At 43.5% G+C, this 17,514-nt stretch overlaps 1 protein-coding gene across 10 annotated transcripts in view; it reads right to left on the bottom strand.

Moving 5' to 3' along the window:
• Positions 1 to 17,514, bottom strand: part of cerkl (CERK like autophagy regulator) — a 270,368-nt gene that overhangs the window by 160,340 nt on the left and 92,514 nt on the right. For 9 of the 10 annotated variants that reach the window (XR_015078153.1, XR_015078154.1, XR_015078155.1 and 6 more), the window contains exon 2: positions 2,054 to 2,296. The exons of the other annotated variant lie outside the window; for it this stretch is intronic. Coding sequence is in view for 6 of the 9 variants with exons in the window: in XM_085985970.1 (XP_085842096.1) it covers positions 2,054 to 2,296 (243 nt within the window). In the remaining 3 variants the exon portion in view is untranslated. The remainder of the gene's footprint in view (positions 1 to 2,053; positions 2,297 to 17,514) is intronic. 10 annotated transcript variants of the gene reach the window in all.

The following is a 17,514-nucleotide window of genomic DNA, read 5'->3' as shown; positions in this document are numbered from 1 at the left end:
GTACAAAAGCAAGGAAGTTATGCTAAACTTTTATAAAACACTGGTTAAGACTCAGCTGGAGTATTGTATTCAATTCTAGGGACTACACTTTAAGGCCTTGACATGACATCCTTCCTAAAGAGGGTGCAAAAGAGATTTACTAGAATGGTACCAGGGATGAAGGACTTCAGTTATATGGAGAGACTGGAGAACAACAACAACAATTTGCATTTATATACAGGAAACTTTGGTTTATCCAGGAGGTTATATGTCCGGAATACTCGATCTAACGGCAAAAATCAGGAGCCGTTTTCTATAAGTTTTTTTTGGTTTTCATTGCTTTTTTTTTCCCCAGTCAGGCACTGCAAGGTCTGTAGCTATAGCAACAGCTTCAGCTAGAGACGCTTGCAGCTGCAGCCGACTGTTTTGAAGCTGTTGCTAAGCAACAGGGTTTGTTGATTCACACGGAGCTTTTCAGTTCCGTATGTTTCAACATTATGCTGGTATGTCCGGCACTTTTGATGGTACGGCACCAGCTCGGTCCTGTCACTGCCGGATATCAGAAAGTTTCCTGTAGCACCTTTAACATAATAAAACGTCCCAAGACGCTTCACAGGAGTGTTATCAAACAAAATTTGACACTGAGCCACATAAGGAGATATTAGGGCAGATGGAGGTGGGTTTTATGGCGTGTCTTAAAGGAAGAAAGAGAGGTAGAGAGAAGAACTTTAGGGAGGGAACTCCAGAGCTTAGGGCCTCAGCAGCTGAAGGCACAGCGGCCAATGGTGGAACGACTAAAATTGGGGATGCTCAAGAGGTCAGAATTGTGGAGCGTAAGAGATCTCAGGGGTTTGTAGGGCTGGAGGAGATTACAGAAATAGGGAGGGGCGAGGCTATGGAGGGATTTGAAAACAAGGATGAGAATTTTAAAATCTTGGCGTTGCTTAACCGGGAGCCAATGTAGGGGAGTAAGCACAGGTGAGATGGGCGAGTGGGACTTGGTGCGAGTTAGAACACGAGCAACAGAGTTTTGGATGACCTCAAGTTTATGTAGGGTAGAATGTGGGAGGCCAGCCAGGAGTGCGTTGGAATAGTAAGTCTAGAGGTAACAAAGGCATGGGTGAGGGTTTCAGCAGCAGATGAGCTGAAAAGAAGCTAGGGTTGTTCTCCTTAGAGCAGAGAAGGTTAACAGGAGATTTGATAGAGGTGTTCAAAATCATGAACGGTTTTGATCGAGTAAGTAAGGAGAAACTGTTTCCAGTGGCAGAAGGGTCGATAACCAGAGGACACAGATTTAAGGTGATTGGCAAAAGAACCAGAGATGATATGAGTAAACATTTTTTTTTTACACAGCGAGTTATTATGATCTGGAATGCACTGCCTGAAAGGGTGGTGGAAGCAGATTCAATAGCAAAATTCAAAGGAGAATTGGATAAATACTTGAAGGGAAAAAATCTACAGGGATATGGGGAAAAAGCAGGTGAGTGGGTCTAATTGGACAGCTCTACCAAAGAGCCGGCACAGGCACGATGGGCAGAACGGCCTCCCTCTGTGCTGTATCATTCTATGATGATATGAATAGCAAGTCTTATTCTGAAGTGAAGCAACAGCTTCAGGTAGAAGCCAGAATAAAAAGCGAGGCGCGCATAAGGGAACACAGCTGCATTGACCTCCTCTGCGCAGAGACTCCGAATCCACAGACTGCAAACTGTTGAACTAATGTTTTATATAGTATACACTGAATTTAGAATCCAAAAGCACAATAACATAACAGCATTACTGAAGCTTTTTTGAATCATTAAATAGGATGTATTTTAGGAGACTTTCTTGGTTTGATAATTTTCATGAAATTATACCATATGAACAGCCAGAAAGGAACATATTTACATAACCATTACAATTCTCCTCTGCTTTGGTGATGAGTTAATAAAGTATGCCACAGCTATGATATATTACATTTTGTCACATTTTCTAAAACTGGCCAACTCAATAGGTAATTGGGCATTGTATCAAAGTAATTCGGTCATAACTTATACCTACGTATGTATCTGTCATACCAAGTCTTTTCACTTACCATTCAGAACGTCTTTCAAATATTTAAACCAAATGTTACAGTGGTCTTCACTTAAGTTGCTTAGATGAATAGCACGGTCTTTGAGCTTATTTTTTCCCTTGTTAATGCATACAAAGATGGTGATTCCTAACAGAATTCCTCCTTTTTGTTGTCCCGCAGATCGTCGACGTTTCATCTTTACAGCAAACACTTCTTTCAGCTCCACAAATTCCGCCTTATGTTGAGAAATCACTTTATCACCACCTGTATCAAAAACATAGCATCACTCTCAGGAAGACATTTTATTTTGCCATTTACAGATCAGTAAGTCACCATTTATATTATTTCATCATCTGATATGGCATTGGTCACAAAGATAACTGTCTTCCTGCTGGTTTCCCATTCTTATTTTGTCTGTCTCTCTTTGTCTTCAATTCTTTGTCTTTTGCTCTCTCACTGCTTCTCCCCGTCTTTCTGCAAGTCTCTATTCTCCTGTGTCTCTTTTCTACTGTATATCTGACACTCTCTGGATATGTGTCTCACAGATTGCTTTACTGATTTATTCAGTTTATATCTTTTGCCTTTTTAAAGCAAGGTGGCAGTCAACGTGTACAGTGATTATCATGTTGGACGTAGGCTGCTACAACATTCATACATGAAAACAGATGGGAGGGAACAAGTAGAGGGTTCAGGCTGGGATGGAGCAGGAGGCTGGGTAAATAACTGAAATAATGTAGTATTATTTATTTTGTATGATTTGTATAATGATTGTGTATTCATTTGATACACCATACATTTTATATAACCGTGTTGAATTCTTAAATTGCATTGCGTACAGGCTACACAAGTGGTAGCAGAGTTTGTACACCTACTGTACATTGCTATAGTATGTCAGAGAATCATACACAGAATCATAAATATTTCAGCACAGCAAGTGGCCATTCAGCCCACTATTCCTGTGTCAGTGCTAACTCCAGATTGGAACTGCTCTTTTCCCATGTTTCTATGCTAAATATAGCATATAATTTGTGTTATAAATTTGTATGTTAAGCCTTTCATAAACATTAAATTATAGAAACCATTCTGCAATATTTAAGCGATTGTTTTAATTTCTGTAAATATTGCTATCTTTAGCTATTTGTTTTCCCAGAAGGAAAGAACTTTCATTTATAAAGCAACTCATGGCCCCAGGATATCTCAAAGCATTTCACGAGCAATGAATTACTTTTGAGGTGCAATTACTGTTGTATGTAGGTAAACACCACACCCAGTTGACATAGCAAGGTGACACAAACAAATGAGCTAAACAGTCAGTTAGTCTGTTTTTTGGTAGTACTGGTTGACAATGCATTTAGCTTCTTGTAAGGTTATAATTTAATTACTGTGCCACTGCAAGATTTCACATCATACAAAGTGCACAATTAAAAGACGTGGAACTGGATAAACAAGGCTTTCAGCGACTGTTCTTTATAGCGTTCAGTACTAGTGAAACATACACTGCCACAGTAGGAGGTCTTGTTCTTATAAGTAAGCAGAACAACATCCATAATATGGAATAAAACAGAAAATTCTGGAAATACTCAGGTCAGGTAGCATCTGTGCAGAGAGAAACACAGAGAAACACATCGGGGGCAATTTTGCTGGTGCTCAGGGGTCGGGTTTGGAGGCGGGACTGCTGGCAAAATCAAAAAGATTGGCAGCGGGCCCCGAACCCGCTTCCAACCCACCTCCAATCAATCAACAGGCAATTAAGTGGCTTTTTCCAATTTTGACACTTCTACTGCGGGCTTCCCGACGTCGGGAAACCCCGTCAGGGTAAGTGTGGTGTGCTGTGGGTCTACTGTAATGTTTGTGTGCAGCTGCAGAAGTGGTGTGAAGGATTCAAATGGGACACTGGTGAGTTGCAGAGGTAAGAAAATGTTGGGAAAGTCATTTTTAATGTGTTTAGAATTTTCTGTACGTGACAAGCTTTGACGTGTTTGTGTAGTCCCACCTCATTGGGAGAACCTCTCTCACCAGTGACAGATTGCTTCTGTAACCTCACCTGCAACTGCCATCTGTTTTAGCCTAAGGAGAGTCATTGGAGAGCTTGGATGCAAGGGCTCACCTTTGTACAGTGATTGTCAGTGTTTGCAGCACCTCAATGCTGTCAAACACTGAAAAAAATCATGTCAAAAAGAAATGGTGGTGGCCCCTTTAAGAAAACCGGCAGATGACGCATCATCAACTGACGTCATCTGAATCCGGCTTTCTCTTAATTGGCCGGCAAGCCCGCAGGGCGGGCTTACCAAGACCAATTGACGCAAAATAGCGTCTGTACGTCGGACAACGCTGGGGGCGGGACGAGAACCCGAAAGGCAGCAGTTCCGCCCCCAAAGCGCCTCTTCAGGTAAGATCCCGGCCAAGGTTAACGTTTCTGGCTGATGAGCTTTTATCAGAACTAGTGGCCACATAATGATTTCATTTTGAGATCATCTGGCAATCAAAATTTGTGAGGACTAGAACAAAAATATTTGATTTTAGGAAGGTAGACATCAATGGAATAACAGATTGAATTAACAGAAATTAACTGGGACATAAATATTTGGAATAATCTGTCAGGTAAGGTAGTGTAGTCAAACATTAAAAGTGTTCAAAATGAAATTGGATGCTAGGCTTGACGTCAAATACTGGAAGGCCAAGCTTACATGAACCGAATACCAAAATTATTTTTGCAATTCCAGCATAAACATAAGTAAGTTGCAGATTAACACTTTTAATTTATACTCATATCTGTATAAAGCAAAACTGATTAGTTTTGTTCTATTTATTTTCAAAGTTACTTTTTAGATATCTAAATTGCAAAACTAGTTTTTGTCATTCGGATCATATAAGCTCAACTTTCCACCTCATACAATGTAGCCAGGAAGCTCCCAGAAATGGCAGATACCTGGTTCAGCGCAATCAGGTCTCCATTATTTCCCTGAGGGCTCTGCTGGTTTTCCCCAAGTATTACAACGGAAGACCAACAGAATCCCCAAGACGTTTTGATTTACTGTGACCAATATCATGGAAAGTCTGCTAGTAACAGTAAAAGAATACAGGGGAAATTCTAAAAGATAAAAGTTAAAATATTAAATGAGTATTTTCTAGAAGAATCTGCCAAAGAGGATAACACTAACTTGCTGTCCAATTTATGTACTACACCCAATATACTGGAGGATTTAGAAATCAGTGTAGCAGAAGTACTCTATAAATTAAGGGATTTAAGACTAACAAATCCCATAGGCCAGATGGCATTCCCTAGGAGACTAGAGAGGAAATTAGCAAGGCAATGACAATGGTCATGAAGTACTCCTTTGTCAGCACCTATTTTTAAAAAAGGATGACAAATTAGACTTCGACAGTCACTGGTTCATTGATCTAACAGCAACACGCAAAATAATGAAAACCATTTTCGGGAGTAATCTGGAAGAATACATGGAAAGCAATCATTTAATAACAAGAAATAGCTATCACGGATTTAGAAGGGAATAATTCTCTGACAAACCTCCTTGACTTCGTTGAGAATGTTACAGATAAAGTAGATAATGAAATTCCCTATGACGTTATTTATTCAGACTTTAAGTTTTCTACAACGTTCTACATGAAAGACAACTAAATGACTTAAAACCATGGAATGTAGGGTAGAACATAGTACAGGATAATAAGTTGTTTCATAAAATAGAAAGCAGAGTCTTCAAGAGAGGCACAATGCCAAGCTGGGGATAATTGTTGCAGGGAGTCCCTTTGATCCAGTGCTCAAACTAAATTAGTCACTGACTCTACAGTATGCAGGGTGCTGATTTTTGAGCTAGTGCTTTCAAGGGTTAGGGAGTGATGGTGCATCTTCCGGAGGATTGTCATTCTTTTCCTCTGCTGCAGCTAGGCCCGAGACTTGCAATGGTTCTGGAAAAGAGATGGATGAGGGGTCGCACTTAGTGGGAAGGGAAAACAGTAGTAGATAAGTGACAGCTTTGTGCACCACCAGTCATTTTCCAAAAATCCAGCAGTACAAAAGGCAACATTAAGCAAAGATACTTCCCCTTTAAGCAGTGCAGGCTGCTATTAAATCGCGGAAGCCCCACTGGATTTCCCACCGCCCCAGTAATCGAGCTGCCAATTACAAAAGAGTAGCACAGACGGCTTTGAGCTGGTTTTTAAAACATGAATGTATGTCTGGGATATAAAAGCAGAAGTATGATACGAGGCTCCAAAGATTATGCCAAGGCTTTACAAAGCACTAGTCAGAATTCACTTAGAGTGCTGTTGTCACGTTTCAGGATTTTGTGACCATTTTTTCCACAGAAAGGCTTTGGCAGAGAGTTATATTTAAATGTTGGACTTCTAAGCAAAGTGTATTCACATTAGTTTAAAACAAAAGCAGATAGTTAAAATGCTAATAACCTAGGCACTGAAGCTTTTTTCCCCAAAAACTAAGCAATTTGTTATCCTGTCTCAGTAAATGATTTAATGCCCCACATCCATTGTATTGGTGGGTCCCTGGTTCCAGGCACTCGGCAGCGATTTTTAAAAAATTCATTCATGGGATGTGGGCGTCGCTGGCAAGGCTAGCATTTATTGCCCATCCCTAATTGCCCTTGATAAGGTGGTGATGAGCCGCCTTCTTGAACCGCTGCAGTCCGTGAGATGAAGGTACTCCCACAGTGATGTTAGGTAGGGAGTTCCAGGATTTTGACCCAGCGACGATGAAGGAACGGCGATATACTTTTAAGTCAGGATGGTGTGTGACTTGGAGGGGAACTTGTAGGTGGTGGTGTTCCCATGCGCCTGCTGCCCTTGTCCTTCTAGGTGGAAGCGATCACGGGTTTGGGAGGTGCTGCCGAAGAAGCCTTGGCGAGTTGCTGCAGTGCAACTTGTAGACGGTACACACTGCAGCCACGGTGCCCTGGTGGTGGAGGGAGTGAATGTTTAAGCTGGTAGATGGGGTGCCAATCAAGCGGGCTGCTTTGTCCTGGATGATGTCAAACTTCTTGAGTGTTGTTGGAACTGCACTCATCCAGGCAAGTGGAGAGTATTCCATCACACTCTTGACTTGTGCCTTGTAGATGGTGGAAAGGCTTTGGGGAGTCAGAAGATCAGACACTCATCGCAGAATACCTAGCCTCTGACCTGCTCTTGTTGCCACAGTATTTATGTGGCTGGTCCAGTTAAGTTTCCGGTCAATGGTGACCCCCAGGATGTTGATGGTGGGGGATCCGGCGATGGTAATGCCGTTGAATGTCAAGGGGCGGTGGTTAGACTCTCGCTTATTGGAGATAGTCATTGCCTGGCACTTCTGTGGCGCAAATGTTACCTGCCACTTATCAGCCCAAGCCTGAACGTCATCCAGGTCTTGTTGCATGCGGACATGGACTGCTTCATTATCTGAGGAGTTGTGAATGGCGCTGAACACTGTGCAGTCATCAGCGAACATCCCCATTTCTGACCTTATGTTGGAGGGAAGGTCATTGATGAAGCAGCTAAAGATGGTTGGTCCTAGGACACAGCCCTGAGGAACTCCTGCAGCGATGTCCTGGGGCTGTGATGATTGACCTTCAACCACCACAACCATTTTCCTTTGTGCTAGGTATGACTCCAGCCAGTGGAGCGTTTTCCCCACGATTTCAATTGACTGCAGTTTTACTAAGGCTCCTTGATGCCACACTCGGTCAAATGCTACCTTGATGTCAAGGGCAGTCACTCTCACCTCACCTGTGGAATTCAGCTCCTTTGTCCATGTTTGGACCAAGGCTGTAATGAGGTCGGGAGTCGAGTGGTCTTGGCAGAACCCAAACTGGTCATCAGTGAGCAGGTTATTGGTGAGTAAGTGCCGCTTGATAGCACCGTCGAGGGCACCTTCCATCACTTGGCTGATGATTGAGAGCAGGCTGATGGGGCAGTAATTGGCTAGATTGGATTTGTCCTGCTTTTTGTGGCTAGGACATACCTGGGCAGTTTTCCACATTGTCAGGTAGATGCCAGTGTTGTAGCTGTACTGGAACAGCCTGGCTAGAGGTGCGGCTAGTTCTGGAGCACAAGTCTTCAACACGATAGCCGGGATGTTGTCAGGGCCCATAGCCTTTGCTGTATCCAGTGTGCTCAGCCATTTCTTGATATCACATGGAGTGAATTGAATTGGCTGAAAACTGGTGTCTGTGATGGTGGCGACCTCAGGAGTAGGCCAATTGTCTGTCAAAAGCTCTCTATTTGATTAGAATTAACAATAGAGGAGCTATTATGCTACTGGGCGTATACTATAGGCCACCAAATAGTATAAAGGAGATAGAGGAGCAAATCTGCAGGCAAATTACAGAAAGATGCAAGAACTACAGTGTAGTGATAATGGGGGACTTCAATTATCCTAATATAGACTGGGATAGTAGCAGTGTAAAGGGCAAAGAGGGGGAGGAATTCCTGAAATGTGTACAAGAGAACTTTCTTGTTCAGTGTGTTTCCAGCCAAACAAGGAAGGAAGCAGAAATAACAACAGAAAACGCTGGAAAAACTCAGCAGGCCAGGCAGCATCCGTGGAGAGAGAAACAGAGTTAACGTTTCAGGTCAAAGACCCTTCGTCAGAATTTTGACTGTGCTGTATCATTATATGATTCTATGATTACACAAAGACAAGCTGTACAGATTGAATTAAGTGAGTCCAATCATTTGGTTGCTCTACATTCACTTCCTGTGGAATAAATTTTCTCGGTTCATCTTCAAAAGACACACATGGCGGCACATGCAAATGTCACAAATATTCATTTCACAACACGTCAGAGGAGGGGGTGATATAGTTACACCCTGTTTGCATTATCATAGTTAGATAATGGGCAGTACAGGCACATTCTTAAACATAAAATGGTTAGATCATTTATTAGGAGTGACTAACACTACTGTACCTGAAAAAATATTTAAGGTAAGACCCACATTTTTAACAACTGTATTCAATTCTGGTCATTATGCTAAAAAAAATACATGCTCTGGAGAGAATGTAGAGAACAATAATGATTCCAAATATAAAAGTGACAGGCTATGAGGAAAGATTAGAAAACTTAGGCTCTTCAGTCTGGGGAAAAAATGGTTAAGGCGAGACCTCTTCAAGATATATAAAATATTAAATGGTATAGACAAGATAAATTCAGACCATTTTAAATTAGGCTAGGTGAGTAATGCAGCAAACGTGGCAAAACTCCTCGACTTCTTTAAGGATGTTACAGATAATGTTGAAATTGCTTATGATGTTGTTTATTTGCACTTTAAAAAAAGAATTTGACAGGCTGTTCGCAAATTGGCTGGCACATTTGCCTAAAAATAAGTGACAACACTTCAGAAGTAATTCATTGGCTTGAATTGCCCTGATAACATGGAAAGTGCTACAAGTTCTTCCTTCTTGTTTTCTTCAAACCAGAACAGTAAGACCAGAGAACAAATTTAAATTAAAGGAAAGTAAATTTAAAACATATATTATGATGAATTTCTTTACACAAAGGGTAATAATGTTAGGAATAATCTGCCAGGCAGGGCAGTCGGAACAAAAAAAAATTAGGGACACTCAAAATGCAGCTTAACGCTCTAATAGGAAAGTTGGGATATTTTGAGGGATGATGGGACCAACAGCCCTTCTTGTATTATTTGGTAAGGATTCGAGTCCCATCTGTTCTTGAATAGGATTTATGTGCTTCCTTTAAATATGTTATTTAAGATTCCTTAGTAGCCCTCTACCTTTGTTGTTCCTTTAAAACGTGTCGATTTAATTACAAGGAATAACTATAATCTCCTTCAACTGACTACTGGAAATAAAAATGATCCCCTACCTAGAGTCAACAACTACAAACATGACCAGTATGCATTAACAATAGTACTGTTAATACTTAGTCATTAAACAGAGGTGCAACAAAGATATAACGGACCACTGCAGGTTGAAACACTACTGTAAGCTGAGGCCTTGTCTGAATCAATCTTGGCACATCTGTCTGATGCAGACCGTAAACAGGATTAAAGTCGGATTTATCTGCTTGATGCTAATTGTGTTCGCAGCTCTTGCACATGTCTACATTCTGTTTAAAATGGCTCATAAAAATATTGTTTGATACACAATACTCTTTTTATGCAAGTGACAGAATGTGTGTACAGTTTGGCATATCCCCCAATTTTTTTTAGGCATTTAGAACTATTTATTTCCCTAATCCATTAAAAATAGAAAATTCTGTTTGAATTTACCATGTACTGTACTACTTTAAAAAACAGGTTATAAAAATAAATAAATGTGAATAAAGTTTAATTTTCAACTCAAACTTGATACACCCTTTCATATAAATGCTTATGACTGCCAGAACATACCAGGACATCAGAAGATCGTCTTTGTTATATTAAACTCAGCATAAAGGAACTTATAACGAAGAACTTTATATTTTACATGGGGATTTCCTGTGGTATTGCTCACAGCTATCAGCCAGGACTCAGGGCAGGGCTCCAAGAAACAAACTGAATTTTTTTTTTTTTTTTTTTAAATAGAGAGCCAGATCTGCCAGCTACAAGGGCATCACTTTGTTGCGCATTGAGGACGCACATGTGGAGAAACCTGAAACATTGCACATTTGTCACAGGGAGAGTAGGAACTTCCATTTTACGACTACAAAACTGAACCTTAGCCTTCCACACGGGTACTCTGCATACTGTTGGTTAGCTCTTTTGTTCTTTCTATCGCTATCTGTTTGTTTCAGGCATGGGAGTCAGCTGTGTGTAGTTAAAGCAACTGTGTTGTTTAGTGCCTCACATAAATTCATCAAGATCAAGCCAACACTGCCAGTTTTAAATCTCAAAAGACAGACATAGAAACATAGAAGATAGGAGCAGGAGTAGGCCATTCGGCCCCTCGAGCCTGCTCCACCATTTAATGAGATCATGGCTGATCATCCAAATTCAGTACCCGGTCCCTGCTTTCTCTCCATACCCCTTGATCCCTTAAGCCTTAAGAAATATATCCAACTCCTTCTTGAATATATTTAATGAACTGGCCTCCACCGCCTTCTGTGGTAGAGAGTTCCACAGGTTCATCACTCTCTGGGTGAAGAAATGCCTCCTCATTTCTGTCCTAAATGGCCTACCCTTTATCCTTAGACTGTGTCCCCTGGTTCTGGACTCCCCGACCATCGGGAACATCCTTCCTGCATCTAGTCTGTCCAGTCCTGTCAGAATTTTATAAGTTTCAATGAGATCACCTCTCATTCTTCTAAACTCCAGCGAGTACAAGCCCAATCGACCCAATCTCTCCTCATACGTCATTCCTGCCATCCCAGGTATCAGCCTGGTGAATCTTCGCTGAACTCCTTCCATGGCAAGAACATCCTTCCTCAGATAAGGTGACCAAAACTGCACACAATACTCAAGATGTGGTCTCACCAAGGCCCTGTACAACTGCAGCAAGACATCCTTGTTCCTGTACTCAAACCCTCCCGCTACGAAGGCCAACATACCATTTGCCTTCTTAACCACCTGCTGCACCTGCATGCTTACCTTCAGCGACTGGTGCACAAGGACACCCAGGTCTCGTTGCACTTCCCCTTCTCCCAATCTATTGCCATTCAGATAATAATCTGCCTTCCTGTTTTTGCCACCAAAGTGGACAACCTCACATTTACCCACGTTATATTGCATCTGCCATGTTTCTGCCCAATCACCCAACATGTCCAAATCATCCTGGAGTTTCTCGACATCCTCCTCACAGCACACAAGCCCACCCAGCTTTGTGTCGTCTGCAAATTTGGAGATATTACATCTAGTTCCCGTGTCTAGATCATTAATATATATTGTGAATAGCTGGGGTCCAAGGACCAATCCCTGCGGTACCCCACTAGTCACTGCCTACCACTCGGAAAACGACCCGTTTATTCCAACTCTTTGCTTTCTGTCTGCCAACCAGTTCTCTATCCAAGTCAATACCTTGCCCCCAATCCCATGCGCCTTAACTTTACACGCTAATCTCTTATGCGGGACCTTATCGAAGGCCTTCTGAAAGTCCAGATACACCACATCCACTGGTTCTCCCTTATCTATTTTACCAGTTACATCCTCAAAAAATTCCGATAGATTAGTCAAGCACGATTTACCTTTTGTGAATCCATGTTGACTTTGTCCGATCTTGTCACTGTTTTCCAAGTGCTCTGCTATTACATCTTTTATAATAGACTCTAGCATTTTCCCCACTACTGATGTCAGGCTTACCGGTCTGTAATTCCCCGTTTTCTCTCTACCACCTTTTTTGAATAGTGGGGTAACATTAGCTACCCTCCAATCCATGGGTACTGTTCCAGATTCCATCGAATGTTGGAAGATGATCAGCAATGCATCCACTATTTCTAGGGCCACTTCCATAATTACTCTAGGATGTAGATTATCAGGCCCTGGGGATTTATCGGCCTTCAATCCCGTCAATTTCCCTAACACCATTTCCCTACAAATACGGATTTCTTTCAGTTCCTCCCTTTCATCAGACCCTATGTTCCCCGGCATCTCTGGGAGGTTATTTGTGTCCTCCTTTGTGAAGACAGAACCAAAATATGTGTTTAGTTGGTCTATCATTTCTTTGTTTCCCATTATAAATTCCCCTGATTCTGACTGCGAGGGACCTACGCTTGACTTCACCAATCTTTTTCTCTTCGCATATCTATAAAAGCTTTTACAGTCAGTTATTATGTTCCCTGCAAGCTTACTCTCATATTCTATTTTCCCCTTCTTAATTAATCCCTTTGTCCTCCTTTGTTGAATCCTAAATTGCTCCGAATCCTCAGGATTATTGCTTTTTCTGGCAAATTTATATGTCCTCTCCTTGGATCTTATGCTATCCCTAATTTCCCTTGTTAGCCACGGTTGAGTCACCTTTTTTGTTTTATTTTTGTGCCAAACTGTGATGAACAAATTCTGTAGTTCATCCATGCGGTCTTTGAATGTTTGCCATTGCCTATCCACCGTCAACCCTTTGAGTGACATTCCCCAATCAATCCTACCCAACTCGCGCCTCAGACCATCGTAGTTTCCTTTATTTAAATTTAGGACCCTAGTCTCTGAGTCAACTACTTCATTCTCCATCTTAATGAAGAATTCGATCATATTATGATCGCTCCGACCCAAGGGGCCTCGTACAACAAGATTGCTAATTAATCCTTTCTCGTTACATAACACCCAGTCTAAGATGGCCTGATCTCTGGTTGGTTCCTCGACATATTGGTCCAGGAAACCATCCCGTAAACACTCCAGGAATTCCTCCTCCACAGTATTGTTACTAATTTGGTTAGCCCAATCTATATGTAGATTAAAGTCACCCATGATGACTGCTGTGCCCTTATTGCACGCTTCTTTAATTTCCCTTTTAATGCCATCCCCAACCTCCGCCTTACTGTTTGGAGGTCTATATACCACTCCCACTAACATTTTCTGCCCCTTGGTATTTCTCAATTCTACCCATACAGATTCCACATCATCAGAGCGAATATCCTTCCTTACAATTGTGTTAATCCATTCTTTAACCAGTAATGCTACCCCACCTCCCTTTCCTTTTTGCCTATCTTTCCTGAATATCGAATACCCCTGGATGTTGAGTTCCCAGCCTTGGCCATCCTTGAGCCACGTTTCCATAATACCAACCAAATCATATTCGTTTACCTCTATTCGCGCAGCCAATTCATCCACCTTATTACGAATGCTCCTCGCATTAAGACACAAAGCCTTCAGGCTTGTTTTTTTAACGGTCTTAGACCTATTATTTACTGTGGCCATGTTTGATTTAAACCGTTGATTTCTCTGACTGCCACTTTTGTTTTTCTCCTTCCTTTCTTTTGCTTTTATCCTTGTTTCCCTTTCCTCTGTCTCCCTGCTCAGGTTCCCAACCCCCTGCCATCTTAGTTTAAACCCTCCCCCAGAGCACTAGCAAACACACCCCCTCAGACATCGGTTCCAGCCCTGCCCAGGTGCAAACCGTCCGGTTTGAATCGGTCCCACCTCCCCCAGAACCGGTTCCAATGTCCCAGGAACTGGAATCCCTCCTCCTGGCACCATTCCTCTAGCCACGTATTCATCTGAAATATCCTTCTATTTCTACTCTGACTAGCACGTGGCATTGGTAGCAATCCTGAGATTACTACCTTTGAGGTCCTATTTTTTAAATTTACCTAACTCCCTATATTCAGCTTTTAGGACCTCATCCCGCTTTTTACCTATATCATTGGTACCTATATGCACCACGACAACTGGCTGTTCTCCCTCCCCTTCCAAAATGTTCTGCAGCCGCTCTGAGACATCCTTGACCCTTGCACCAGGGAGGCAACACACCATCCTGGCGTCTCTTTTGTGGCCGCAGAAACGCCTATCTATTCCCCTTACAATTGAATCCCCTATTACTATAGCTCTATCCCTCTTTTTCCTCCAGTCCTGTGCAGCAGAGCCACCCCTGGTGCCAGGAAGTTGGCTGCTGCTGCCTTCCTCTGATAAACCATCCCCCCCAACAGTACTCAAAGTGGTGTATCTGTTTGAGAGGGGGATGTCCACTGGGGACCCCTGCACTACCTGCCTGCGCCTAGTACTCTGCCTGTTGGTCACCCGTTCCCTTTCTGCTTGTCCAACCTCTACCTGCGGTGTGTCCCAACTCGCTAAACGTGCTATTCACGACGTCCTCAGCATCGTGAACGCTCCAGTATGCATCCAATCGCAGCTCCAGCGCCGCAATGTGGGCTGTCAGTAGCTGCAGCTGGATACACTTCCTGCACACGTAGTTGTCAGGGACACAGGAAGTGTCCCTGAGTTCCCACATAGCGCAGGAGGAGCATACCACGTGGCTGGGCTGTCCTGCCATGACTTACCCTTTAATTAATCTATATATATATAAAAGGATTCTTCTGTCATTCCGTCTGTCTGTCTGTCTTCAATAAACTCGAAAGTTATAGAGCGTACCTACACGTGCGTTACATCGAAAGAAAGCTTACGATTCCAGAACCGTCATAAGCGTATTTACTTTTCGGTCGGACAAAAATTGTTCGCGCGTTATGCAAAAAACCTTCAAAATTAAACTCATTATCTGCTAATAGCATTGATTGACTGACGTCAAGGTCGACCAATCCTGTGCCGGCACGATTGACCAATCCTACAGTTCAGTCGCCTGATGGTTGGCCAATCGCTGCGTCTGTGGGCGGGACTAATGCTTTGCAACTCAGGCATCGGGCAGCCATTGCTTCACTACTTCCAGCTCAAAATCTGCTAATTCAGCTTCGAAAAAGTTAGTATCTCTTTTAAAAATTACATAACATTTACCAAAAACGTTTTATAAGTACTTTCACTTTCATCTTTGAAGCTATTAAAAAGGTAGAAATGTTGCCTGGCAGCAGATTCACACAGGGACAGACAGGCCCCAAAGCCTGGGACTCGATTTAAACCACCCGGCCCAAAGCAGCCCTGGCAAAGCCGGGCTCCTCCAGCTAGTTGAAATTAAATTAAATCAAATCAATCCCACCAATTACACTACAGTTAAATGGCTTACCAACAGTCCCCGCTACACCAGAGAGACCTTAGAAACTGTAAACCACAGAGTTAAAGTTTAAAAAGAGAGAAATAGTCACCAACCAATCACTTACCTGCTTCCTGGTGATGTCACACTTCGATTACTTTTTACTTCTCTCCCTCCCTCTGAGCTCGGAGACTGCAGATTAGTACGCCTACCTGGTCTCGGAGCCGCTTTTAAACCGCCGCCTCGTTCCCTCGCAGGTCCGCCTGCCTGCCGCCGCTGCTCTGAGGCCTACCTGACTATCAAGTTCATAAAATAGCCATTTTCTCAGGAAACCAAAAAGCACAGGTGTATCACCTGGGTTATATAAACAAAGGTACACAAACCATGTTTTAGCTCTTCATTGTAAATAATGGACTACATGCATGCTAAACAGTGGAAGCAGCAAGCTGTTGATAGAACTAAGCAATCCTACAACCAACGGATCAGATCAAATCTCTGCAGTCCTGCCACGTCTAGTCCTGAATGCTGGTGGACAATTAAATAACTAACGGGAGGAGGCTCCATCAATATTCCTATCCTCAATGATGGCGGAGTGCAAAAGACAAGGCTGAAGCGTTTGCAAGCATCTTCAGCCAGAAGTGCCGAGTGGATGATCCATCTCGGCCTCCTCCTGAGGTCCACACCATCACAGAATCCAGTCTTCAGCCAATTCGATTCAGTCCATGTGATATCAAGAAATGGCTGAGTGTACTGGATACAGCAAAGACTATGGGGGAGAAATTCGGTATCGCCCCGTTTGGGGCGCTAGTATTGGCGGTGCGCAAAGTTTAGCGCCAGGCGCAATTTATCGCCACCTTGAGCGATATTGGGTTGCAGCGCCCCTGAAGGTGATTGCGGCGCTAAATCAGGCGCTGCACGATAATCTTAAGGCGTTAACCCGGCGGCGCGACGCAATTTCTCCGCGGGCGGGCGCAGTGCAGGTGCTGTCAATTATCGATTTCACCCAGACACGCTGGTGCCGGCCAGCTCTTAAAGGGGTGGAGCGATTATCATCTGCAGCCACACTCTGCGCCTTGTAGGCCACAAAATCGGCGGCAACCTACCTGTGGCGGGTAAAACTTCAACCACATGGAGAGGGCCAGGGAGAGAGCGCAGCGCTTCAGCGAGGGGGCATTGGATGCTCTGGTTGGCGCGGTGGAGCGCCGGTGATCTGTGCTGTACCCGGAGAATGGCAGGAGGCCTCAACACACCGAATACCGCAGAGCTTGGAGGGAGGTTTCCCAAAGAGTCACCTCCAGCAGCATGGTTCCGAGGACTCCTGTGCAATGCAGGAAGATGTTCAACGGCCTCACTCGGGTCATCAGGGTGAGTGCCTTTTTCAGAATCATCTTTATCCCTCCATCTGCACCTCACTTTATGGCCAGAGGGTGTGCAAAGCCCCAATGGCCAGCTGTCATCCAGCACCCATGGCCCTTTCTGGAAACACACACGCACATTCAGCTCAGTGCATAATGTAAGGGCTATTCGACCATGGGAGGCATGTGATGCCAGATCAGGGCAGCATAATGTAAGGGCTATTCGACCATGGGAGGCATGTGATACCAGATCAGGGCAGCATGTTTCATCACACCCAGTCCTTTCTCTTGCAGGCCAAGCTGGCGAGTAACCGCAGGCAACAGCTTCGGCCGGCCTCACCTGCAGACCCTTACAGACCTGGAGGAGCGAGTCAACCAGATCGTCGCAAGCCGGATGAGTGGCCCCGTCGCCTCTGGAGATGCCGACCCCATTGTGGACAGCGATGGTAAGGTCATCACCTTTTTGACCTCTCTCCTTCCACTTGTTCCCCACACCAGCATGCTTTTTCACTCTCGACCCAATTCAGAGCACTGCAGCACTCATGCATCCCTTGCTGCTACCCTGTCCTTTCGCTAAAGCCACTCTTGAACCTCCCTGCTTTCAGATGCTGCATCAC

Source organism: Somniosus microcephalus, chromosome 4, assembly GCF_052327205.1.
Source record: "Somniosus microcephalus isolate GS21.2 chromosome 4, FLI_Smic_1.0, whole genome shotgun sequence".
Taxonomy (NCBI): domain Eukaryota; kingdom Metazoa; phylum Chordata; class Chondrichthyes; order Squaliformes; family Somniosidae; genus Somniosus; species Somniosus microcephalus.
This window is presented reverse-complemented; position numbering and strand designations above follow the sequence as displayed.